General features: G+C 46.6%; 1 protein-coding gene across 1 annotated transcript; it reads left to right on the top strand.

Annotated features, from left to right (window-relative positions):
* Positions 1–24,158: 24,158 nt before the first annotated feature.
* On the top strand, positions 24,159–24,554 carry LOC144112414 (uncharacterized). Its single transcript, XM_077645253.1, has one exon. It carries the CDS (start codon positions 24,159–24,161, stop codon positions 24,552–24,554), a length of 396 nt encoding a protein of 131 aa, XP_077501379.1.
* The last annotated feature ends 979 nt before the right edge of the window (positions 24,555–25,533 follow it).

Raw genomic sequence — 25,533 nt, 5'->3', positions numbered from 1 at the left:
TAATTAGCACCCCTACGCGTTGTACTGACCATGGTTCGCATTCATTACTTGATCATATTCTCTCCAATTTTCCATTGCTCCTCCAGTTGGTGTGATAGAGTGTGATGTCACTGATCATTTTCCGGTATTTCTTTACGCACTATCATCTCGTTGCAGTAACTACAAGTCTACTAAGAAGACAGTTTTTAATACCAAAAAATATATTGAAAGCATGTCTAATACTGATCTTTCATACATTTTGGGTCTCTTGGACCCAGAAGTGGCAGCACATGAGCTGTCGAAAATAATTATATCAGCAATGAATAAATGCACTTCGCTCCAATCTTCTACGAGAAAATATAATACCCCCGTTTCCCCGTGGATAACTACTGCTTTGTTAAACTCTCTGAAAAAAAAAAGAAAACATGTATAAGAAAACTAAGCGCCAGCCGTTCAATCTTTGTCTTAAATTGAGATATAAAAGGTATTCCAGTATACTAACATCGCTTCTAAGGAAAGCTAAACGACGCTACTACGAAAACCAGTTATCTAGACATACTAACAATTCTAAGCGAAAATGGCAGCTTTTTGACGAATTTCTGAACATTCTTCAGTCGCCTAATGCTGTTAAATCTATTTTATTCGGTGGTGTTATTTTATCGGACCCTAAGGAAATGGCGGATGCATTTAGCAGCTATTCTTTCTATTCATCTAATTATCCTTCCTCTTCGTTTTGCGCAATTTCTCTTGAGCGCTGCCCTCACTCCTCCTTTCTTACCCCCACATGTCGAGAAGAAGTTCTATCCGTAATTGCTAATTTAAACACGACCGGCCCCGGCGTCGACAGTGTCCATGGAAAACATGTGAAAAGTATCCGATCACTGCTTGCCCCAGTCCTCAGCCACATCTGCAATCTCGTTTTTAAATGGGCCAGTTATCCCAAGCAGCTAAAGATAGCGAAAATAATACCGGTCTTCAAAAAAGGTGGTCCAGCTCTGCTGAATAATTATCGACCAATTGCAATTCTTCCCTTTTTTGACAAGATTTTAGAAAAATTAATTGAATTAAGGTTCTCAAGTTATATTGAAAAATTTCACATATTGAGAGATAGTCAACACGGCTTTCGCCGCGGACTATCTACAGATACTGCCATAGCGTCTCTCATAGATTACGTTAGGCTGGCTATTGATAAAGGAATGTTCTCAGGAGCAGTATACATAGATTTTAGTAAAGCATTCGATTCCATCGATCACTCCATCTTGTTTCACAAACTGGAATCATACGGTATCACTGGACCTCGACTAATGCTCCTGAAGAGCTTTCTCTGCGACCGAGAGCACATAGTCACTATTAACGATCACGCATCTAACATAGCTGTAATTCACAAGGTTCTATTCTAGGCCCTGTATTGTTATTACTTTACATTAATGATTTACCGTCCTCTTTAAAGAATTGCAATTGTATGCTGTACGCAGATGACTCTACCATGATATCATCGCACCAGGACATTATTCAGCTCATACATAGCCTACAATATGACCTTAATTCTTTTGAGCGCTGGTGCCACATTAAACGCCTGTCCGTAAACGTCACTAAGACATGTTTTCAGATTTTACATCCCCCTCAAATGCCATTGCCCATTACACCACTACTATACCTCAATTCTGCCGCTATTTCTTCACGAGATCGAGTTTCATTTCTGGGTGTTGTCATTGACCCTCACTTAAAATTCCATCATCATGTAGCTGAAACGTGCAAGAAAATTTCGTATGGGTTACGCGCTCTAATGAAAGCCCGAAGCTATTTCCCAATCCAAACTTTATTATCCCTTTACTACGCATTCATCCACAGCCACTTAAACTACGGTATCTCATCTTGGGGTAATACCTATCATATTCATCTCTGGCCTTTAATAAAACTGCAAAAGCAAGCCATGCGCATCATAACCTATACCTCTTGAATGTCACCCTCACGCATGTTATTCATAGATTTAAACGTTCTATCTATCTCGGCCCTTTATTTTTACAACATTGGAATCCTATTCTTTAAGATTCTGCGTCATCATATCCCGCTAAGCATATTTTCACACGGCACGCTCATAAGCAACATCGTCACACGTTTTGCGCTGCGTAATAACTTTTTACTACCTAAGATCAGAACTAACTACGGGAAACAATGCCTTAATTTTTCATCCATATCATTTTGGAATTCTTTGAACTTGGACATCAAACAAACTAATACCCTTTCATTGTTCAAACTCAAATTAAAGCTTGTCCTTCTTAATATGTGATTTTCTTCTTTTTTGCTATTGATTCTATGTATCGCGACATATGTGAGTGTTTTATTGTACATTCTCCTGCATATATTGTTTATATTGAAATATTTCAATAACTCATATTTCACTATGCATTCATTCTCTGCGTCGCTAATTAATGTGTTATGTATTTCTTATCTTGTTGCTTATTGAAACTTATTATCATGGGAGGTCCCGCCCGCGGTCTTGTACCGTGGATCCTCTCGCTGTATACGTTTGTAACCTTTTTTTTTAATGCATTAATAAACGTTCAACTTCAACTTCAACAATGTCAACAGGATGAGAGTTTAAAACAATATCGGCATGAGGAGGAACAGGTTTATTTTTCGGCCGGAAGACAACTGCTTTTGTTTTATTTTCGTTAATCTTCATGTAATTGGATAAGGACCATTCCTGCAGCTTGACTATGGTATCATTGCACTCAGTGCTGAGTTTATCGATGTTATTACCAGAAAAAAATATGGTGGTATCATCTGCGTATATAAAAAATTTGGCGTTCTGATTAACGTTAACAATGTCATTTATATACAGGTTAAATAGCAAGGGGCCAATGTGCTGCCTTGTGGAACACCACAAGGCAGTGGCAGCACTCGTGATCGCGAGTTGCTTATTTGGACTACTTGACATCGATGAGATAAATATGATTGCAATAACTGTAACCCACACCCTCGTATACCGCGGAAGTCCAGCTTCTGCAGCCGAACATCATGATTCTCCCGGTCGAATGTCTTGGAAAAATCGGCAAATAGGCTGAGTACTATTGCCTTGCGATCAAACTGTGTTAAAATATACTCTTTGTGGTGAAGCCGAGCTAATTCTGTAGACGTATTCTTCCTAAACTCAAACTGGTGTTTCGTTATTATTTCACAGTGATGAACAAAATTTACAGGCAATTTACAGTGTATTATTTTTTCAAGGGGCTTAGAAAATATAGGGAAGATAGACAGCGGACGGTAATTGCCAAATTCATTTCGGCTTCCCTTTTTAAAAAGCACTACTACTTTTGCGGTTTGCATTTGCACTGGAAATGACGATGTCGTCAGACATTTATTAAAAATATACGTTAAAACGCACAGCCGCAAAAAGAATTCTGGAAAGAAATACCGCCTACTGATACTGCGCCTCCGATTTCCTTGTTTGGTGACTCTGGTGCTGCAATCAGTCAAAAAAATTGCCCGATTATTTTGAACGACTATTTTGCTTCAGTGTTCACCAAGGAAGACCATTCCACTATTCCATCGTTACCTGATATAGATTACCAATACATGAGCCCCATAGAAATTAGTGTCGCCAGCATTGAAAATCTTATTAACAACATCAAGATATCTACTACCGCCGGTGTCGATGATGTCAGTGAGAAAATCCTCATAAACTATGTTAAGCATTCAAGCAATATTCTGTAATATCTTTCGCCAGTCTCTAACCACTGGAGATATTCCAGAAGACTGGAAAATTAGAAAAATCATCCCTATCTCCATATCAGGTGATAAAACAAATCCCTGTAATTATCGCCCAATATCACTGACATGACATCCATCCCATGTAAGATTCTGGAACACATCATCGTCCCAGGCGTTGCGAAGCATCTAGATATCAATAATCTCTTTTTACTAACCAGCACGTGAGCAGGAAAGGCTTCTCGTGTGACACTCAACTACTGGAATTTACTTACGAGCTATTACAAAATATGGACGGGAACTTTCAAACAGACTGCATATTCTTAGACTTTTCAAAGGCATTTGATCGCGTCGCGCATTCACGTCTTATAGCTAAAATGAATTCCCTTAATCTAGACTCATTAACAATCTCATGGATAAAAAATTTTTTGTCCTCTCGCAAGCAGTTCACATTTGTTAACGGTTACTCTTCTCCACTTAGCGATGTACTATCTGGTGCACCTCAAGGTAGCGTATTGGGCCCGTTGCTGTTCCTTTCTTACATTAATGACCTGCCATCTAAAATTAAATCATCCATTCGCTTGTTCGCAGACGACTGCATTATTTACCGCAAAATAAGCTCATCTGCAGATCACAAAACACATCCAACTGACCTCGACCACGTAACCACTTGTTGCACATCATGGAAAATGTCACTTAACAACGATTAATGTAAGGTAATGACATTCAGCCGAAAAAAATATAACTCTTCTTACAGTTACTCACTCAACAATTCTTTAGTGTCTCATGCCTGTTCATACAAATACCTTGGTGTTCATTTTACAAGTAGCCTCGGCTGGTCCACTAACATACATAAAGTAACCGCTACAGCATCACGCACATTAGGCTACCTAAAACGTAATCTCCAAGGAATTCCAACCACAACCCGTAAACTCGCCTATCAAACATTCGTTCGCCCACAGCTCGAAAATGCATCACCGGTCTGGTCTCCCTATCAGGCTTATCTAATAAATTATCTTGAGATGGTTCAAAATCGTGCAGCACGTTTTATTTCCAAAAACTACGACCCTCACTCGAGCGTATCAAACATTAAATCATCACTCTCTCTTTCTACATTGCAATCACGGAGAATAATCGCACTAATCTGCTTTTTTCACAAGGTGGTCTCTAATGCCAGTCATTCAACACTGCCTCTTGTACGACCACACCGCACATCACGGTGGTAAACAACCATTTAAGCTTCCAACGCATTTCTGGTAAGACCGTATCATATAATTCATCCGCTCTGCCGCAGGCTATCATACACTGGAATGGTCTTCCGGAACACATCGTCAACATTTGTGATCCTGTTCGTTTAAAAGCTGAAGAGACCCTATTTGTTCTAGTTACGAACGCGTCATTAACTATTGTACAAAGTTCTTGCGTTTCAGTGCTCGGCACTTACAGTCAATGAGCTACTCGTTCGTAGCTAGTCGAAGTAGCCACCATATCTTTCAGCAACTAACGCGTCAATAACTATTGTATAAAGGTGTTCTTGCGTTGTAGCTGAAGTAACCGCTATATTCTGTACTCATTAACTGTTGTATAAATATGTTCTTGCGTTGTAGTGATTGGTACTAACAATCAACCAGCGTTATATAACCAGGTTACGCATGCTCCTTACTTTGCCCCTTCATTTGTAATCCACCCTTCACACAATGCTCCGAAGCTTGGAGCCTGTGAAGTGACTTGAATAAATAAATAAATAAATAAATAAATAAATAAATAAATAAATAAATAGGTCGTTTTGGAGTGCTAGCTGATCGGATGAATTAATTGCGCGGTAGACAACGCTGCCATCCTAAACATGCGGATGTTAGAGGAAGCATGCATGGGCAAATCGTTGATATTGCCGCCAACATTTGCAGTGTTTGTTCATTCTTCAAATCAGCCGCCACACCACTTCATCGCTTTGTACGCGACGTAAGACGCGACTAGATTTATCTCGATTGATCGCAGCCAGGCAGAGCTGATTCGACGTTGTTCCGGAATGTTCTAGTAACTGCACGCTTTATCCCGAAAGTTCACTATCAGCTTTAACTTGAGCACGGCCGACAGCGGCGGGCATTCTGTTCGACGACCGCCGAGCACGTTTGTCGCTTCTTCGCCGCCGCCGAGTGATTCAGTCCAATGTGGGTGCAAGTCAGCCCAATAAACAGTTTTCTTTTAGAAGACCCTTTCGTCCGTCTTCGTCGCTGCTTCGACTGCCGTCACCACTACGTGACATTATATATCAGAAAGAGAAGAAGCGAAGCACTGAAGCTTGAGGGGTGCCTGATGTTGCTGGGAAATATCACACATGTGAAATGTATCTGCTCGTTTTACCTATTTCTCATACAGATAAGGCAGAGTCAAGCGCAGATGTATTCGCACCGTGGCGTCATAAGCGGGAGCTTTTCGCTCAGCTGCCGATCTGCCGAAGATGGCCTGAGGAGCATGTCACACTGCGATGATATGCGACTGTTGGACGTGCTGGTGTCGCTTACAGTCTCGTGTGACCACAGTGACCGCCGATGTCATCATCGCGTCATTCTGCATTCTGATGACTAATAAACGGACCAAAGCGTCGAGTTCGAATGCCATTCCAGATCTGTAATGCCATTTGAATGCGATGCCTTTAGAACGTACGAGTATAAGAGCGAAAGAGTTTGGCAGCGGCTGCTGCCAGCCGCGCTGAAAAGCGCCAGGAATACATAAATTACACTGCGCCAAACGGTGCAGCCGGAACGGGGCGTGCAACGTCTACGGCTGAAGATGCGAACTGGCCGTCCGTGCTGAGGCTGCGCCTACCGCTGAGGTGTGAAGCCATGACGGGGTTTTATTCAGAACCCGCCGCGATGGCTCAGTGGTGAGGGCGCTCGGCTACTCATCCGGAGTATTTCCAGGTTCGGACCCGACCGCGGCGGCCGCGTTACAATGGAGGCGAAACGCAAAGGCGCCCGTGTGCTGTGCGATGTCAGTTCACGTTAAAGATCCCCAGGTGGTCGAAATTATTCCGGAGCCCCCCACGACCGCACCTCTTTCTTCCTTTCTTCTCTAACTCCCTGCTTTATCCCTTCCCTTACTGCACGGTTCAGGTGTCCGCTGATATTTGAGGCAGTTACTGCCTGATATCCTTTCCACAAAACCAATTTTCATTTTTTTATTCACACTGACTCAGCAATCCAATATATTATGCGGTCAAGTGTGGTGACTACAAAAGTAAGGGAAAGGAGCCCTTGCTTTGTTATAGCTATTTCGCGGTTAACATACACGCGTACAGCTCCGTATACTTTTTAACACAATAGCGTAAAAGCCAAGTAGTCCACAATATGCGGCGTCGGCGTTGTCTGCATTTTAAGCGAAAAATAAAAAGCACGACTCCAGGAGCACCTATGAGGCAGGTGAGCAACCTAGGCCACCGCTGGGAGCAACGGCAAACGGAGGGCAGTTCTCCTCTTAACCGCTGCACCACTGCACCAGACGGGGTGTTAGGACTCCCAGGGGTACACGAATGTAGATATTGACCTTCTACATATATAGAAATCAATTGCTCTATCACGTCATGCTCATAAGGCGGACCTTAAGTGTTCCGTCCAATTTTTTGTTTGTGGCACTTTAGTTATTACTGTTGACTTTTATTTCCCCGTGTGGAAACGCTACATACCTGGAATATTAAGATTATGAAATACCAACATCACCAGCCTGGCTACGCCCGATGCAGAACAAAGCTTCTCCCATATCCTCTCCCATAAGCCTCTCCATTCTCCCGCTCCCTTAACCCGTACCTCATGCTGGAACTTCAGTGATGAGTGCGATGAACTATATAGTTCAATTTTTAAGGGACTCAAAAAAGCCGGAGAGTCTACAAGGCCAGCTTCAAGGTGCGAGCTGTCTTTATTGGAACTACGAAACAGCACCTACCTACAGAACAACCACAGTGCTCAGATACTCTTTATAATGGGGCATGTTTTGTAAGTTTTTGCTTATTAGTTATAAAATTACCTTCCCCATTTCTTCTGTCTTCTGTTCTGTGCTCACTTCCTGCCCCTTTCCACACTGCCTTTTCCTCAATAAACTAAACCAAAGAAACTGAAAGCTCGCAGGCAGAATGGCAATACATGTATCGTTCTGTGTTTACCGCCGGTGTTACATAGTCGGGTATAAATCAAGAACGAAGACGTATTTGCTCCTCAAAGCAGAATCTCTAGCCAATGGCGTCGACCATTTATCATGACGTCCCGGTTAAAACCCTTACTCCAGCTCGCCTGACATTGCAGGGGCTGACAGGCGAGAGGAAATTACAAACGGTTTAACCGAATTACCCCAACCACTGTGCCCGCGATGTCATGACAATAGATCGATGTCATTGACTGTAAGAAATCCTATGAGCTGGAAATGTCACTTGAATCTGAAGTTTTATCCAGTTGTAGTACACTGTCACAAAAATCGGTGCACAATCGAAAGCCGACGCGGCGTGGAAGGAATCTCGCCCGCGCGCGCCGTAGGCGATTCGAGAATCATGGAGAAACGAACCTCGGTTATCGAAGAGCGCATAACCTTGAAAGTGCTGAGTAATGTCCTCTCCACTTCGCTCGCGCGGCGGCGGCAGAACTCGGAAAGAAACGACTCGAATTCCCTATACAATTCGTTTTGACACATCAGGTGCAACGCTGCGTAAGCTAGCGCTCTTGTTTGCGCTGCTGACATCTGCGACCAAAACGCAGTGCATTCTTGCTGGTGAACGATCAATAGTAAATGATACACCTGCAGGTATTACATGCCACATTTGTCCCGAGCTTAATTATATGTGCTCTTACTGCATGACGACACGCTGTCCCTTTCTAGTGCCTTTAAGCCACTCGGCCACAAAACGGGCGCGGAGTGATACGCCTCCCTCTATTTCATCGTGCGGACTACTTCCGTGCCTTTCGTAGCGTTGCACCTGATGCGCGAACGGAAACTTCGCTCGCGCGCGGCGCTGCTGGTTTCCGTCAGCCCGTGCGGCCCGTGCCGTAGTTCAAGCTTTGACGAAGAACTCCCGCACGATTCCCGGGTCAACGCCTCTGACGCCCAGCCACGGACCAGCGAGGGAGCGTTCGCCTGTCTTCGGGACGGCCACATCGTGACTCCTCGGATGTCGGACTGACCGGAAGCCGATGAACAAATTGTGTTTATGTGTCTGCCGCCCTCGTGTGTTAGTGTACTTTGTTGGAAGATCTTTCCTTGAGCTGTAGCATGTCTCTCTGCATTGTTTTGCATGTGTTGCATTGTTTTGGGGACCACATCGCATGGCAGCCGCGGTTGCTTAGTGGTCATGGTGCTAGGCTGCTGACCCGGAGGACGCGTGTTCGACCCAGGCCACTGCGGTCCAATTTCGATGGAGGCGAAATTCTAGAGGCCCGCGTACTGTGCTTTGTTAGTACACGTTAAGGAATTTGAGGCGGCCGAAATTTCCGGAGCTCTTCACAACAGCGTCCTGTTAGGTTGAGTTGCTTTGGGACTTTAAACCACCAAAAACCAAAACTTTCTATGTGTGTTGCGAGTGTTTAGTATTCCTGTGTATTGTCTCTTGCTATTAAAAGCTCGTTTTCTTTGTGGACATCTGGCTCTAACCCATTCTCTGGCTTTCGACCGGCGAAAGCTGTGCACCAAATGACAACACCCCTTTGTCACTTGGTGGCTGATTTCTGGCCCAGCTTCCCACGCTCAGTCGAGGGCATCTCCTGAGAACTGGAACCGCTACCCCCACGCGCTCCAAGGGTGTAATCCAATGAATATAACTTTTATGGCGCACTTTTGTCCTCTTTGTTCTTGCCAGGTACACCAAAATTGCGAAAACAGGTCGTAACGTTGGCGCTTCTATACCTCATCTCACAAGTGGTTTGTAGCCCAAAATGCTACGGCAGTCTGAGACAATCAGCAAGGCCCGCGCATTATAGATGTTTCTCCGCGTCCGTAGTTCGCCAACTGGTGGCTCCATCTCTGGGCAGGAAGTAGTACCGGTAATCAGCTGTTCTATCTTCAGAGCAGTTGGTGCTTGGTGACACAAGCTCTCTTTTTCTAGGCGAAGAGATTCGATGTGAAGCGATGCGAGGACTTCCAGGGCTAACTGCATCGCTTGCTTGGGCAAACATAGCACTTACGACCGACTCGGCGGACGTCACAATCCCAAATCACGGCTCGTCACTCCACAGATCTCTGCAGAGCCGTGTGCGTGCAGGATGCATATCTTTTCATTTAGTCGATGATTGAAAGGCTCTCTATATTTGAAACAACACCAGCGCGAATTATCTATTAATTTACCGTATTGTTCGAAAATGCGTCTGCACTCCTCAGATTGTTATTCTGACCACTGTTGTGCTCCTGCAGCAACACAGCTGCAGGTTGCAGGTTCCACACTGCTGAAAATTACTTGTTAAAGGGAGTACAGACGCGTGGAGAGAGATGCTGGTATACTCCTGTGTCCATATTTCGAGTTTTGTCGTTTTCAGAACGGTTGTTTTCAGTGATACACAATTAGCTGGCAGGCCGCAAGCGGATGCGGCAGCTCGGATGCAGCGAAAAGTGCCAAAGACTCTGGACAGTGACGTCACAAACGCAGTGGGGGCTCCCACCGCGGATTATCAAGGACTTCAATGAGATAAGTAGCTCATATGGCGGCGCCACGGCCGGACGGAGCCTCTCGCTCTGGAATGAAATCGTCAGTGTTAGAGCGCGCTCACTCTTCCGCAAAAATCCGGCGAGCGGAGCGGATTCACTCGCCGAAAAAGCTAGGACCTGTTCTCATCTGCTGACGCCCGGGCGAAGCGGAATTGCCGGGAGTCACCGTCACCACCACGTCACTGCTCGCGGCGTACGCAAATATTGTCAGAAAAAAGCAGACATTGACGGTTGGACGGTTTATGGGGGATTTAACGTCCCAAAGCGACTCAGGCTAGTAGGGACGCCGTAGTGAAGGGCTCCGGAAATTTCGACCACCTGGGGTTCTTTTACGTGCACTGACATCGCACAGCACACGGGCCTCTAGAACTTCGCCTCCATCGAAATTCGACCGTCGCGGCCGGGATCGAACCCGCGTCTTTCGGGCCGGCAGCCGAGCGCCATAACCACTCAGCCACCGCTGCGGCTGAAAGCAGACATTGAGGCTTTCTGCGTACAATAAACATATGTACGCTTATGTGCGTTAAACGGAGGCACGCCCCCACATTTAGTTCAGCGTATGCACTCAGATACGCAACGATGAACATAGCCTAGGGGCACCTTCTGATTGTCAGGACCAGAACCATTACTGTCAACAGACGCTCATCCTACGCATAGTAGAGGCAGAATCTCCTCTAAATAAAAAAATTAGCAAATTTATCACTTATATCTTTTCTTATAGGCAATGTGACCAGTGCCCCATTTATTACCAGCGAATGCACTGAAAAAGGCAGCAACAACGACGAATTCAGTCCGAAGCGAGGGGTCCTGCTTTAAAGGGCGCCGCCAGGTTTGTCGCAGCGGAATTTTTCCGGCGGCGGAAATCGGTCCTGACCGATCGGCCTCGCCGCGCCGCTTTCCGCCCCGGTCGGCGTCAAAAGCGGGCGGATCCGCCTCGCTCGAAGGAAGGATACGAATAGGGTGGAGCGCACATGGCAGGTTCTCTCAGATCACGAATGCCAGTTTACCAATATCCCTCAAGAGAAAAGTATACACAAAAGCTGCATCTTGCCGGTACTCACCTACGGTGCAGAAACGTGGGGGTTAACGAAAAGGGTTTAACTTAAATTGAGGACAACGCAGTGAGCTATGGGATAAAAAATGGTAGATGTAACGTTAAGGCACGGAAAAGGGCAGAGTAGGTCAGGAACGAAACGCGGGTTAATGACATCCTAGTCGAAATCAAGAGGAAGAAATGGGCTTGGGCAGGGCATGTGATGCGAAGGCTAGATAACGGCTGGTCTTTAAGGGTAACGGAGTGGATTCCAAAAGAAGGCAATCGTAGCAGGGGGCGTCAGAAGGTTAGGTGAGCGAATGAGATAAGGAAGTTTTCAGGCATAGTGTGGGCGCAGGTGGCATAGGACACGGTTAAAAGAAGAGACATTGGAGAGCGGCCTTTGCCCTGCACTGGTTGTAGTCAGGCTGATGACGACGACGGCGTGAACGAACCCTTACTGCATATTTTTGGCTTGCCAACTCCCTATGAATGCGTTACAGGGATTACACTTCGTGTTATCTTCGTCTTTTGACAAACCGGATGGACGATAAATTTTGCACTCTTTTTAGTTCGTTTCACGATTCGGCAACTCGTAGGCCGCAAGTAATGAGAAACGCCGCTTTGTTGCCAAATGGTTTATTTTATGACGTCCAGATGGCACCACTATCACTTGAAATACTGTTGCTTCTTCGTTCGCGTACGTTGAGCGATGTGACATAGAGCGTAGTACCCCGCAAAATGTATTTGTTCACCGTACAGAGCAAAGCATTCGCTTTTATAGAACTCGCTATTAGCGTTCCTAGCTAGAGCCCAACAGGGTCATGCGCCCAACAAGCCTGAACCCGGTCCGGCCACGGGCCGCGCTAGGCCGGAAAATATTTTGTATCACTGTGCCTGGGCCGAGCCCAGGCTTGATTTTGCGGGGTCGGTCCCGTGCACAGAGAGAGATGCTACGGCTTTTGATTCACTGCTGCAGGCACTTCGGGCATTCTCAGCGCTTATTTACTTAATCCTTGATCTATGACATAGTGATTTTTCTCCACTTGAGGAAATTTCAAACACTGCCGCTTTTGTTTTTTCGATTGTAGCCAAAGACATCTAGAAAATGAAGAAATTAATTGTGGCACAAAATCTTCCCGTTTGCTTATGAATAAACCAGTACTGCTATTTTTTTTCTTTTGTTGACGTCTAATCCTAGAAATCCGTGTTATGTCCAAGTAAATTGGCACGTGCGCTTCTGACTGTGCCGAAACGAAACAAGACAATTCCGCATTGAGCTGCACTACAGGGGCGTTCTTAGTGGAGCGTTGTGACTCGTGAAACACGGCTTATTTTCACGACTGCGTTTCGCCTACTAAAGTGTACAGCACCACTGGCTTGGGCTGTTTCAGCTGTCAGCGAGCACCTGCAGTCGGTTCTACCAAAAAGCTTTTAGCATTTGCTCGAATTTGCGTTAACGCCCGCCGGAGGACATTTGAAGCCTCATAGAAACCTCGAGAGAAGGATCTCTATTAGATTGCTCGGCGGGAAGTCATTTGTTCCAGGACAGCCATAGATTGTTCCAAGATGTCTTCATTCACTTCCCAAAAAGACTCCTCTGCGCTGAGAAATGACGTTGAAGAAGGGCACATTGATTGAGGCCATTTGGGATCTTTTAACACACGCTGCGAAATTAAACGGTGCTTTTGCTACTGTTTACCACTGAAACGCGGCCAGTGCAGTAATGATTTCAACCATCAAAATTGTGTGAATTAAAATATAAAAGAAATATATTGCTATGGCTTCAATAGCCTTTTAATAATTGGATATTGAGGGCCGTGAAAATGACAGATCAAAACCTAGAGGTAATGCAAAGTTGATTGCCCGTGTATGCAGCCATTTTCATTTCTGTGCTATTATCCGATATGATCATTGTTCAAGAAGTCAAATAGACGAACCTGCCTTATCTTCTCTTCTTTTTGTGTTTGCCAAGCCAGATTCTTAACGCAACAGCGTAAAGGAGCGTCGGTGTCATCGGCGTCGTTTATCGTGGGTGAAAAATCCACAAAGAAAACGGCCGCCACCATCTGGAAGACGTTGAAATAACGAGCTTTAGCTGATAGGTTTACAAGATGAAGAAAGCAAAGAAGACCGCGCCGCTCGTCTCATGAAACGGAATGTAATTTGAAACCGGGTGGTTTGCCACCAAGCTCGGATGGATGGATGGATGGATGGATGGATGGATGGATGGATGGATGGATGGATGGATGGATGGATGGATGGATGGACGGACGGACGGACGGACGGACGGACGGACGGACGGACGGACGGACGGACGGACGGACGGACGGATGAATAGATGGATGGATGGATGGACGGATGGATGGATGGATGGATGGATGGATGGATGGATGGATGGATGGATGGATGGATGGATGGATGGATGGATGGATGGATGGACGGACGGACGGACGGACGGATGGATGGACGGATGCACGGATGGATGGACGGATACGGCTGAACCCTTTAAATCGGGCGGATGAGACGGATGAGGCGAAAGAATGAGACGGCAGAACCAATTTTAATGGCCGCCATCTTGGATTCGAGGAATCAAAACTATGCCGCTATTTCGTCCCCTGGCGTCATACTCACATAGTTCCACCTCTATCGATCATATTGGACTGCGACGTCATCATTGGCACGCGGCAGGCGGTTGTTTCTACATTGCTATTTTAGATTGCGCTACAAGTTTCAATGCGAGAAGCGCTGTTCTCTAGTTGCAGTCACAGATGGCACTTTGATCTCAGGGTCTAGGAGACCTCATGATATCCCGAAAGGTGATGAGTAAGAGATAAAGCTCTTGAAATTCCCAGAGAAGCGGCACACGAGGCAGGTGAGCCACCTAGGTCACGTGACATTGAGGCATCATCACAACCTGCCCAACGGATTGTGACAAAATTACGGAAGACACTTTGTCGAGAATAAAGTGTGAAACGGCGCAAGCCTGACACCATTGCCAATGGCCATTTGTTGCGTCGGAAACACCACGAAGGCACACAGCCCGTACACAGTTATGTATTCTTTTGTTGACAGCACTTACGAAAAGCGGACAGAAGATATAGAAGACGACGTCACAGGCCCTGAACTTCAACTTTATTCAAGCACACCGAAACACTGCATATATACCCAAAACACAGGCGCCGACAAGCGGCGAAAATTTTATGCACTCGTGGCAACAGAAATGTCATCACAGGTAGTGGTAAAATGATAAGGGCTAAAAACCATATTGAACAGGGCAGGATAAAACCGCTGTAAACAAAAGAATGGATTAAAGTGCTGTCAACAAAAGAATGGATTACCAGCAACTAGCTTTAAGTTTCGGGACGGCCTCGCGGCCCATGCAGTGCTTCAGTCGGAGTGTACAGCATCGTAATCGTGTGCAATGTCTGGCAGCAAGAACCTGTTCACCATGTGATGGTCAGTCGCCAGCGATATGTCACTACGTTGACAAGTTTGACATGCTGGGGGGGTGGGGGGTGGGGGGGGGGGGTCTTTTTCGGCCTCAATTACAGTTCTCCATAGCCGCTTTGCGGTGGCTCTGCGTTGAGCTCGCGGATGAACTCGGAGATTAGTTTTCAGGCGTCAGTGTGCATGCGTGCTGTTTCCATCATATCGAAGTTTTTAAAACTTCGTCTGCGATGTCTCCCCAACGCATATATGAAAAGAAACATAGCATACAGATTAAAATTTGAACCTTTTCTTTATTTTCTCCTGAAAAAAGAAATGCCAAACAGTGGTATCTCGCGGTTCTTGCAGTGCTTGTATAAAAGGGATTAAAAACGTAATCTCCGTACAGCAGAAATATGTTTGGTGATATTGCAAACAGCAAGTCACCTCTGCATCTTTGTGATTCAGCTCGGCACCAAGCGTTCATTGTGTAACGAGACAGTGCATGCCGCAAATATACCTTTCGGCTCCTTTTCCTCTAGAGCTTGGTGCAAAACGACGTGTTATCCGAAAAAGCTGGCTGTCAGTTTTTCTTTAAGATTTGTGACTGTGAATCCGTGAAAAATTGCGAACACCAATTTTCAAATAAAGTAGGCCTCCGGCCTTTACTTTACATGTGCAGAAACGATTATCTGAAAAACTTTTCGTATTTATTGAAGTGCTCTGTGTGAATGAAGCAGCTTTTCATTACTTCTCTTTGGTGTGGTAAATGATATCTAGCTTCTAACTGCGGCGGGTGCTCCATGTGGTGAGCGAGTAACAGTAAATGCATTGCGCAGTAGTACACTCAGCCTTATTGGTGACGACAAGATGTCCGCTTCTCTATTTTTTTCCACGCGCACCACTTCCGGACCACGCGCAGCTTATAGAGCGCTCGCTTTTCTCCACAGAGAATGACTGCTGATAGCGACTAGCGTGGAACACCTCTCGATGTCCGACTCCCTTGTTATGAAACAGGACGGTCTCGGCGACACTGGTCGTACTCCTAATCGACTGCTGTTACAGTAATGTTATTTATACTTTGCCTCAGATGCTTTACACAATTTACTCCGCTACCTGCGACATTCCTTTTATCAAACATACTGATAAAACATTTCAGTTATAAATACCTCTATTTGAAATTTGAAATTTGGTGTCTCACACATTGCCCAACACGCTGGCTTGAAAGTGATAATTGAATTATAGGAAAGGAAATGTCGGAGTAACTCTCCCATATTTCGGTGGACACCCGAACCGCACCACGTGGGGCAGGTTACACCCTCTTGTAAGACCGATGAAACAGCGATGCTGTGTGAGTTTGGTTCGACAACGTTAACCGTGATTATACTCATTTCTATCTGTTGTCGTCTATAGTGCCTCCCCCCCCCTCCCCCCAAAGATCCACGAACACTCATTCGTCAGTATGTACTAGTGTGTACTTCAGTACCGCCATTCGAATCCTTTCTTGGAACTCGCTGACATCTTGCCGCGTGCTCAGCAGCATGGTATTCTGGATTGGACCGAAGTCGTCGCATCCGTTCTCGAGCACCGGCAGGTCGGCTTTGCGCCGCGCTTGCTTTTCTTCGCGAGAGAGATTCTTTCTCCGCGGTCCCAACTATCTTCGTCGGAGACACGGTCGCTCTCTCGTCGGGAGCCGGAGCGGAGTTCCTTTTGTTATACCACGTGGTTACGTAACACACCCGCGGGCGTTTGTGTTTTGTAGCGGTAGCTACGCTGGGCTACTAGTAGAGGTGTGCGCCGTGTCGGCTTCGAACGGTGGCGGCGTCGGCTGCGCATCGCCTGGTGTTCATCGGCGGCGCACAAGGCCATGATTCAACGGCGGCGGCGGCGCTGGCGGCGAGGAAAGCTAGACCATCACTTTAGAAAGCTGTTTCGCTACAGCCTTCTTTGCTAAACTGGTTGAAATTTTAGGGATTTTCGTACTAAGGGCTTAGAAAGCAGAATACAGAGCGGTTGAAGGGTGGGAGAAAAGCAAAGTGTTCTGCAAATCTTGTTTTTTAGGCACAATGAGGCACATATCTCAATTGCTTATGCTGATTGTGTTTATATATTTCTTTCTCCCCGAACGTGCCCTCGTACATCTGATAATGGTCATGGTTCTTAATGATAGGCAGATACGCCGCCTCGAGTAGAGGTGGTGCGCAGTAGAGCCGAGCCGTCTTTGCCCACATTTTGCGAAATGGCCATTTGTTTACTCCGGGTCAGGACATAACTTCTAACCCTTCTACGATGGCTTCTGATGTGAGCGACTTAGTTGACGCAGCAGAAGTGGATGGCTGTTCATTAAATTATTCTCGCCAGTTATTGAAGTGCATACATGTTAGCCAGAGCAAGGGCCGGAATATAAGAACGGCGACCTCGAGGTTTTCTTTACCGTGGCCAATATCAGATTTAATGTAGTGATGTATTCCGAAACATGGTTTGATTGCGAAGAGGATGTGGTTACACTACCTGGCTACAAACTTTATTTTGTTAACCATGTAGGTAAACATGGTGGCGGTGTATTAATGCTAATTTCCAATGATTACGAGTGCGAATTGCTGCATGAGTTTTCCTGCTCTACTCCTAAGATCGCGAAAATGCATATTGTGTACATGTTATCGCCCGCCATCCGGGGGTGTATCTTCGTTTTTCCCATTCATAGATTCACTCTTCGAATTTGTCAGTGCTCACAAAGGCCATATGAAATTAGGTGCCGATTTCAATATTAATCTTCTTGCCAAAAAGCGTACGAAGATGATGTTTGAATATCTTTTGTACACTCACTCTTGTCAAAATTTGATAACATCGACTACAAGACCTGGTGAAGGTTCACAAACACTCCTTGAACTTTTTATAACAATCTTTAGAACCAGTCGTCCCAAATCTGTTGTCAGCAATTACTGTTTAAGCGATCGCCTTCCGATTTTCATTTCAGCAGGTAATGGGTTCCGAGCTATTGAGAAATCTGAACCGCCTTTGTCTCGCTCGCAAATCAATCCACGCACTTTATCGAGACTCCGTGATTGCATTGCGGAAGTGAGCTGGAACTATGTGCTCTGTGAACATAACGCTGATATAGCCTATGATACGTTTGTGAAGAAATTTTTATCCTTGTATAAAACCTGCTTTCCCCAGAAAACATGTTCTAGGTCAAAGAAAATCCGTTAGCCCTGGGTAACGTCTGAACTAATTAACCTGATCAAAAAAGTGGGACCAGCTTTTTCAGACGTTTATCAGCAACAAATGCCCTGAGGTTCTCAAAGCGTTTAAGACCTATAGAAATCATGTCACCAAAGAACTTCGTGCTGCTAGAAATCGTTATCTCTATAATCTTCTAACTTCCTCGAATCAGCAATCTGGTGACGTCTGGCGCAGGTTAAACCAAATATTTGGCAAATCTCCAGATATGCTTACAAAACTAAATAATTATGGCGTAGAAATTTCAGGGGAGGACTTAGATAATACATTCAATGACCATTTTCTTTCTCTAACCTCAGTGTCGTCCGGTGGAGACTACTTGTTTTTCATGAAACGTCCCTTCCAACAAACTGCGTTTCTTGGGCCAGTCTCGGAATCAGAAATATTAACCACATTTGCCAGTTTGAAAAACAGCACGTCCACTGACAAAATGGGTCTTCAAGTAAAGCCTAGAAAATATATCGTTGACCTAAATGCACATATCTTGGCGCATATCTTTAACATTTGCCTTTCTTCTGGGGTGTTTCCTCGGAGCATGCAATGTGCAAAAGTCCCGGTAGTATTTAAAAAAGGCGACAAGAACAACCTGTCTAGTTAGCGTCCGATTTCAATACACCCCGTTTTTTCTAAGGGACTCGAAAAAGCCATTCTTAAACGATTAACTTCTTTTACTGATCGCTACGGCATCTTAGCTCCCGCACAGTATGGTTTTAGAAAAAAATAGATTTACTGAACTAGCGCTCCTTGCTCAGAAAGAACTCATCCTTGAAAATTTTGAAAACAAAAACATGGTCCTTGGTATCTATGTTGATTTTATAAAAGCTCTCGATAATATTAACCACAGTGTACTTCTACAAAAGTTGGAGCATTATGGTATTCGCGGTATAGTCCACAGGTTAATTTCGTGTTACCTTCAATACCGATCCCGATGCGTTGTTATAAATAGTCACTCTTCTGTCGTCAAACCAGCTAAACTAGGTGTTCTGCAAGGGAGAATCCTAGGTCCTTTTCTATTTACTTTATATATAAACGACACAGTTAATATTGACCCTAGTGCTAAGTACATAATTTACGCTGACGACACAAGTTTATTTCTTCTAGGTAGTTCTGGTCCGGATTTGGCTTGCCATGCTAATCGAACACTTAATCTGGTTAGTACCTGGGCAGCAAGAAATTATTTAAAATAAATATTGCAAAAATCAAGGCTGTTATGTTCCATCCAATAAATAAAGTATATGCATTACCGCCAAATGTCATGGACCGCATAGAGATACAGGTTCGTCAGTGTTTCAAGACGATCGGTGTTATATTTTCTGAAAATTTGTCCTGCGATGCACTCATAAATGACCTCATCAAAGCACTTTCTAAAACTATAGGTCTCATGCGCCGACATTGTTTCATGTTTCCAAGAGCACTTAATATCATGCTTTACAACTCCTTATTCTCATCATCACTCGATTACGGCGTACTTGTTTTGGGGAACTACTACTCAAGACAATATTCATGAGCTCCATTTGCTACAAAAACGTGCAATCAGCATAAAATGCAAAGCACCCTATTTAAGTCGCAAACAGGAAATGTGCATGCAGCTAAATATTGCCAGCGTAGAGTCTATGTATGACAACAGACTTTCTAAGCAATACAGATTAGAAAGAACTAAAGGGAATGACACCTTGAAGTTACTGACAAATCTTCAAAAACACACGACTATATAGCCAATGCTTAACCCAGGTGTATGGAAATTGAGCAAATGCCCTACAGGATGTGGAAGGCAAATGTTAAAATATAGACTACGAACCTTGCTGAATGATTTCGCGAGGGGCAAAGATACAGATTTTGACTCTAATTCAATGAAGAGCCTGCGGAAAAAATATGTATAGGACTGAAATGTCACCACATCTTAAATTTAGAAACTGCTTGCGCATTTAATTTATTACTCCCTTTTTCCTTTTCTTGCTGATGTCTTTGGATCATGTTGTATGCATGGGTAAGCATATATACCCTTCACCATGTAAACTAATAATTTCATTACAAGGCACTTTATGTTCATGTATGCTCATGTTTTATTGTGTTTGTATTCTCCTATCGCGCCCATTTTTTTATTCTTTTCTTTAACCACTTCAGCATTAGCTGCACACTGCCTGCCATGTATTGGGGCGCGGTCCTTAGTCAAGCCTTGTTCGGGATTTTTGCCTGTGCTAAAAACATCCCTGAGATGTTGAATAAATATTGTATCGTATTTTATTCTGGTCGTAATCGCAATTGTTTTCTTTTTTGCTATGAGTCAGTTATTTTTCAATTGCGCAGAGTTAATGAATTCGTCTAGAATAGCTAAGCCGGCACCGATGCACATGATACTTGACATGTAATCGTACTTCCACTTGTTCTGAATGAGATTGTGTATAAGAATTATTCTTCTCCTATTCGCAGACCTCTTCTATTATCAACTTTCGCTTGGTTCAGCCCTTTACCTGTCAACCAATAAGTAGCTTTATAACACACATATTTCCGGTTGTACAGTTTGTAAATTCACTTCTTCCGAATATTGATCAGCATTTGTTCAAAGTAGCTTTTGTTATGACGGCCTTTTCCCGGAATTAAAAAAAATTATTTTTTTTCTGCAGCAGCGGCAGGCGAACATTTCCCTAGCTGAGATATGCTACGGTGAGTTGACGCCGTTTATGGATATATATATCATCGATTCCACCCGTAGCCATTGTGCCCACGGCCCTCAAGTCGTGGTTCCGACGTTCTGAGTTCGTTGTTTCTGCTCGTTGCGCCATGTTGCACTTTCAGAAAAGTTTCGGATAGCCACGTCTCGTTGTCTGGTGACGATACGCATGCGTAGACGCGCAGTTAGCTGGGATGCTTGTGCTTGTTTTGTGTTTGCTTCATTACTCAACACCTTGAACTGATTATCTGCCTCAGACAGAGATAACAATTAAACAAGACAAAACAAAATCTCGAACACAGCTAGATTTGGCGGGGAAAACATATTTATTGATATTTAGAGGCTGTGCTGATCGCGCCGAGTGAAAAATTCGGAGGTGGCGGTCCCCAATTACGTGAGATATGGTAACCTGCTCACGGAGTGCACGTTGCGCAGAAAACAAATCGACGTATGCTATGCGTGCGGAAGAGTGGGCTACAGAGTGGACGTGTGCCCGCATCCCCTGAAAACGATCTGCCGATGGTGCGGAAGCTCCAACCCCGCCTAAGACCACGGATGTGTCCCGAAGTGTAGCCTGTGCGGAGGCATGCACCTGATCGCGGACAAGGCCTGCAAAGCCCGCTTCAAGACGCCCTACGTCGTCCGCCGGTGGCGCTGGGAACGGCGCCGAGCGGAGGAAGAAGACGCCGGGAAAAAGAACCGAGAGAAGAGAGGTCCTGCAGGCGGACCCCGCTGTAGCGACTCCAAACAACGGGGCCGGTCACACACCCCAGGCCACAGCAGCAACAACACAGGCGGAGGAAACGGCCGGCAGAGTCGCACCCGATCGACGATACCAACCGGGGGTGGCAACGGCGGCGGCAACCGCCGCTCGCGCTTCCGGGCCAATTCGAAATCCGGGGCCAGTTTGAGGTCCCGCAGCGAGTCAACCGGGCGCCGAAGGATCGCCGAGAAAAAGGTGTGCTGGACCAACCGGGCTAATAATAATAATAATTGGTTTTGGGGGGAAAGGAAATGGCGCAGTATCTGTCTCATATATCGTTGGACACCTGAACCGCGCCGTAAGGGAAGGGATAAAGGAGGGAGTGAAAGAAGAAAGGAAGAAGAGGTGCCGTAGTGGAGGGCTCCGGAATAATTTCGACCACCTGGGGATCTTTAACGTGCACTGACATCGCACAGCACACGGGCGCCTTAGCTCCCGCCGCTCCAATCACGGCGACACGGAATTCTCACCCTTAACCCCCTCCCAACCCCTTAACTCACAAGCGAATCCGCAAAACGACCGTAGCCAAGTGAAAGAGCTTAAGAAGATCATAGAGCGGCAAAACGCTCAGATCCAGGAGCAGACCGCCCAAATACGGGCGCTTATGAATAAGAACGCTGGCGAGTAACGGCAGCTCGGCAAATGCAAGACTCCCAAAACAACAGCACAGCGGTAAACTACGCCGCAGGCTTGCGCAGGGTGCCGCGGGGGACCACCCCCCCCCCCTCGCTCCCCAAGGACGGGCAGCAGGAGAGGCTGCGGCCACGCAACGTGCATCAAATAATAAAAAGGCGATGTACGCCGAAGAGAGCCCCGCTAGCGGAGAGGAAGCGGTGACCGCAGACACCGCGACCACGGCAACGGCACAGATCCCGCGAGAAGGAGAACTGGCGGCCATTTTGGCTACAATTTCCGAAATTAACGAAAGGCTAGGCAAAATGGACGCCCGACTCGAAGCTGTCGAGAGTCAGCTTCACACGCCATCGGTGAGGCACAAGCGCGTAGCGCCAAAAGTAGCCTCAGCATCGGTGAGGAACCCCTTCGCGTCCCTGAAAAACGAGCGAGCCGAAAAAGTCAAAAGACGCGATCGCGAAAAGGCGCAATCGACTCAAGACGTCCGGAAAGGATGATGCAGAAGCCAGGTAAGAAGCACAAGAACAACACCGGACGACACCACCGCAATTTAGCAATGGAACTGCAGCGGGATTCGCAACAAAGAAGCGGAACTAATGTTACATATTGACGGGAAAGAAAACAAGCCCTATGCAATTGCTCTACAGGAAACAAACGGGCAACCAATACTCCCGGGGTACGTCACTTACACAGACCCCACCGAGAACGGAATGGCGGTGCTCGTCCGCAGCAACGTGGCGGCAACTCAACATGTCACGGCGCAGGGCGGATGCGAGCACACGCAGGTCGAAATTCTTACGAGAGAAATTGGTAGCTCGGGCAGTTTATTTGTAATGAGCGAGTACTGCCGACCGTCACAACGGCAGTACGAATTTGAACGCATCGTGAACAAGGTGAAAGGGTTGGCGGAGACCAGGCCGGTCCTGATTCTCGGCGACTTTAACGCCCCCCAGACAACGTGGGGATATAAGTTCCAGTTCAAGAGTGGAAAAGCATTGCCCAAGGTAATGGAGGATCACGAGATGGCCTTCCTGAACGAGCCGGACGTTACCGCCAGAAGAGGCAGCAGTGTCGCGAGGGACCCCACGCCAGACTTGTCGTGGTTATCGAGCACGCTAGACGTCTCCTGGAGACGCGAAGGAGTGTACCTGGGGTCAGACCACAGCGTGATCGGCATCACGATCCGAGGCTCCCGATATCGGGCTGTGCTGGGGAAGGCGCAGATCACGGATTGGGACAAGATGAGAAAGTTTACCCAAGAACCAGAGGCGCCCGAGGAAGAATCGGGACAGGCTGAAACACAATGGACCTACACCGAATGGGCGATGGACCAGAAAAATGTCCTCCAATAATTTACCCAAGAAATCGCAACGACATCGCAGACACCATACGTGGACGCCAGACTGACCCACATGTGGGCGGCCAGGCACTCGTTAACGCGGCGGTGGAAACTTCAGACACAACAGAAAACTGGCCAAGCACATAGCAGTCTTGAACGAACAGATCGCCGAGCACGCGGCCAATCTATGCAGAGAAAATTGGCTGAAGTCCTGCGATAGCCTGCAGGGAAAGCTCTCGACGTGGAAGACGTGGTGTCTCTTGAGGCATCTGATCGACCCGCTGCGTAGCAAAACTGCGACCAATCGCAACCTCACTAAGGTATTGAACATGTACGAGGGAGACGGCCGCACGCTCCTGGAAGACCTGAAGGCGAAGTACCTAAAGAAAGAGAAGGGCCAGTACCCGGTGCCCGAGAGGTACGAAGGACCCGACAAAGAGCTGGACAGGCCGTTCACCATTACGTAACTGTGGACAGCGATTGATGAAAGTAACAAGAGAAGTGCACCCGGCCGAGATGCCATAACTTACAAACTGCTCGGTAACATGAGCGATACAGCGGGCCTGGCCTCCTAGAGCCCGTCAACGAAGCCTAGGAGAGCTCACGGTTGCCGCAGGAATGGAAGGACGCCTAGGTCCGCTTCATTCCAAAGCCCGGCAAGGCCCTCGCGACAGACAACATGCAGCCCATCTCCCTCACGTCCTGTGTGGGGAAGATGATGGAGCGCATGGTCCGTCGCCGGCTGCAGAAGCGCCCAGGAGGAACGGATCAGATGCTGGAGACAATGTACGGCTTCAAGCAACATCTCAGCACCCAAGACGTGATGATCAAACTCCACGAAATGGTCGCCAAGCCGGCAACGAGGCACGCGCCGCGCGGGATACTCGCCCACGACCTGAAGGGAGCGTTTGACAACGTGTCCGACGCGACCGTGTTGCAGAGTCTGAACAAGACCAGGTGTGGCAGAAAGACATTCGGCTACATAAAAGATTTTCTGTCTAACCGAACGGCGACCATCAGTATAGGGGAGGAGAAGTCGGACCCTGTTGAGCTCGGCGAGAGAGGCACCCCTTAGGGATCGGTCTTGTCGCCCCTGCTCTTCAATCTGGCCCTCCTGCCCCTGCCCGATCTACTCAAGCAAATCGAAGTCGTAGACCACGTGTTCTACGCAGACGATATTACGGTGTGGACGGCCCGAGCCGGGTCCGTTGCCTGGACGGAGTAAGCCTTGCAGCGGGTGGCAACGACCGTGCACGAGTACGCAAAGTCGTGCAGACTGAGCAGCGCTCTCCAGAAATCAGAGCTGATCTTGATCCAACAGCGAAAATCCAAACAAGGAGCTGCCCCTGAAAGTTATCGTCTCCATCGACGAACGGCCATCAAGCCAACACAGCACATTACGATTCTCGGCCTACTACTTCAGAGTGGCGAGAAGGCACACCCAGCCGTCACAAAGATTAAGACTTATAATAATAATAGTAATAATTGGTTTTTGGGGAAAGGAAATGGCGCAGTATCTGTCTCATATATCGTTGGACACCTGAACCGCGCCGTAAGGGAATGGATAAAGGAGGGAGTGAAAGAAGAAAGGAAGAAAGAGGTGCCGTAGTGGAGGGCTCCGGAATAATTTCGACCACCTGGGGATCTTTAACGTGCACTGACATCGCACAGCACACGGGCGCCTTAGCGTTTTTTTTTTCATAAAAACGCAGCCGCCGCGTATTTCCTCCATCAAGACTACAACTGAATAAATACTCAGTATGATTCGGAGGGTATCTAACAGAAACCGAGGCCTTAAAGAGGACGATGCCATGCGCCTGGCACGCGCGTTTGTCGAGTCGCGGGATACCTACTCTGCCCCGTTTCTCCAGCTGACGAAGGCGAATAGTGACACCGTAAGCACGATGCTTCGTAAGGCAACGAAGCAAGCACTGGGCTTGCCCATATATGGGTCCACGCAAACACTGCTAGACATGGGCGCCCACTACACAGTGGAGAAGATGATCGAAGCCCACCTTTTTAATCAGAGAATCCGGCTCAGTCACACGAAACAC

This window comes from Amblyomma americanum, unplaced genomic scaffold (assembly GCF_052857255.1).
Source record: "Amblyomma americanum isolate KBUSLIRL-KWMA unplaced genomic scaffold, ASM5285725v1 scaffold_95, whole genome shotgun sequence".
Lineage (NCBI taxonomy): Eukaryota > Metazoa > Arthropoda > Arachnida > Ixodida > Ixodidae > Amblyomma > Amblyomma americanum.
This window is presented reverse-complemented; position numbering and strand designations above follow the sequence as displayed.

Excerpts from the sequence above, each read along its gene's own strand:
- LOC144112414 (XM_077645253.1), top strand. The coding sequence starts at position 24,159 with ATGCAGCCCATCTCCCTCACGTCCTGTGTGGGGAAGATGATGGAGCGC.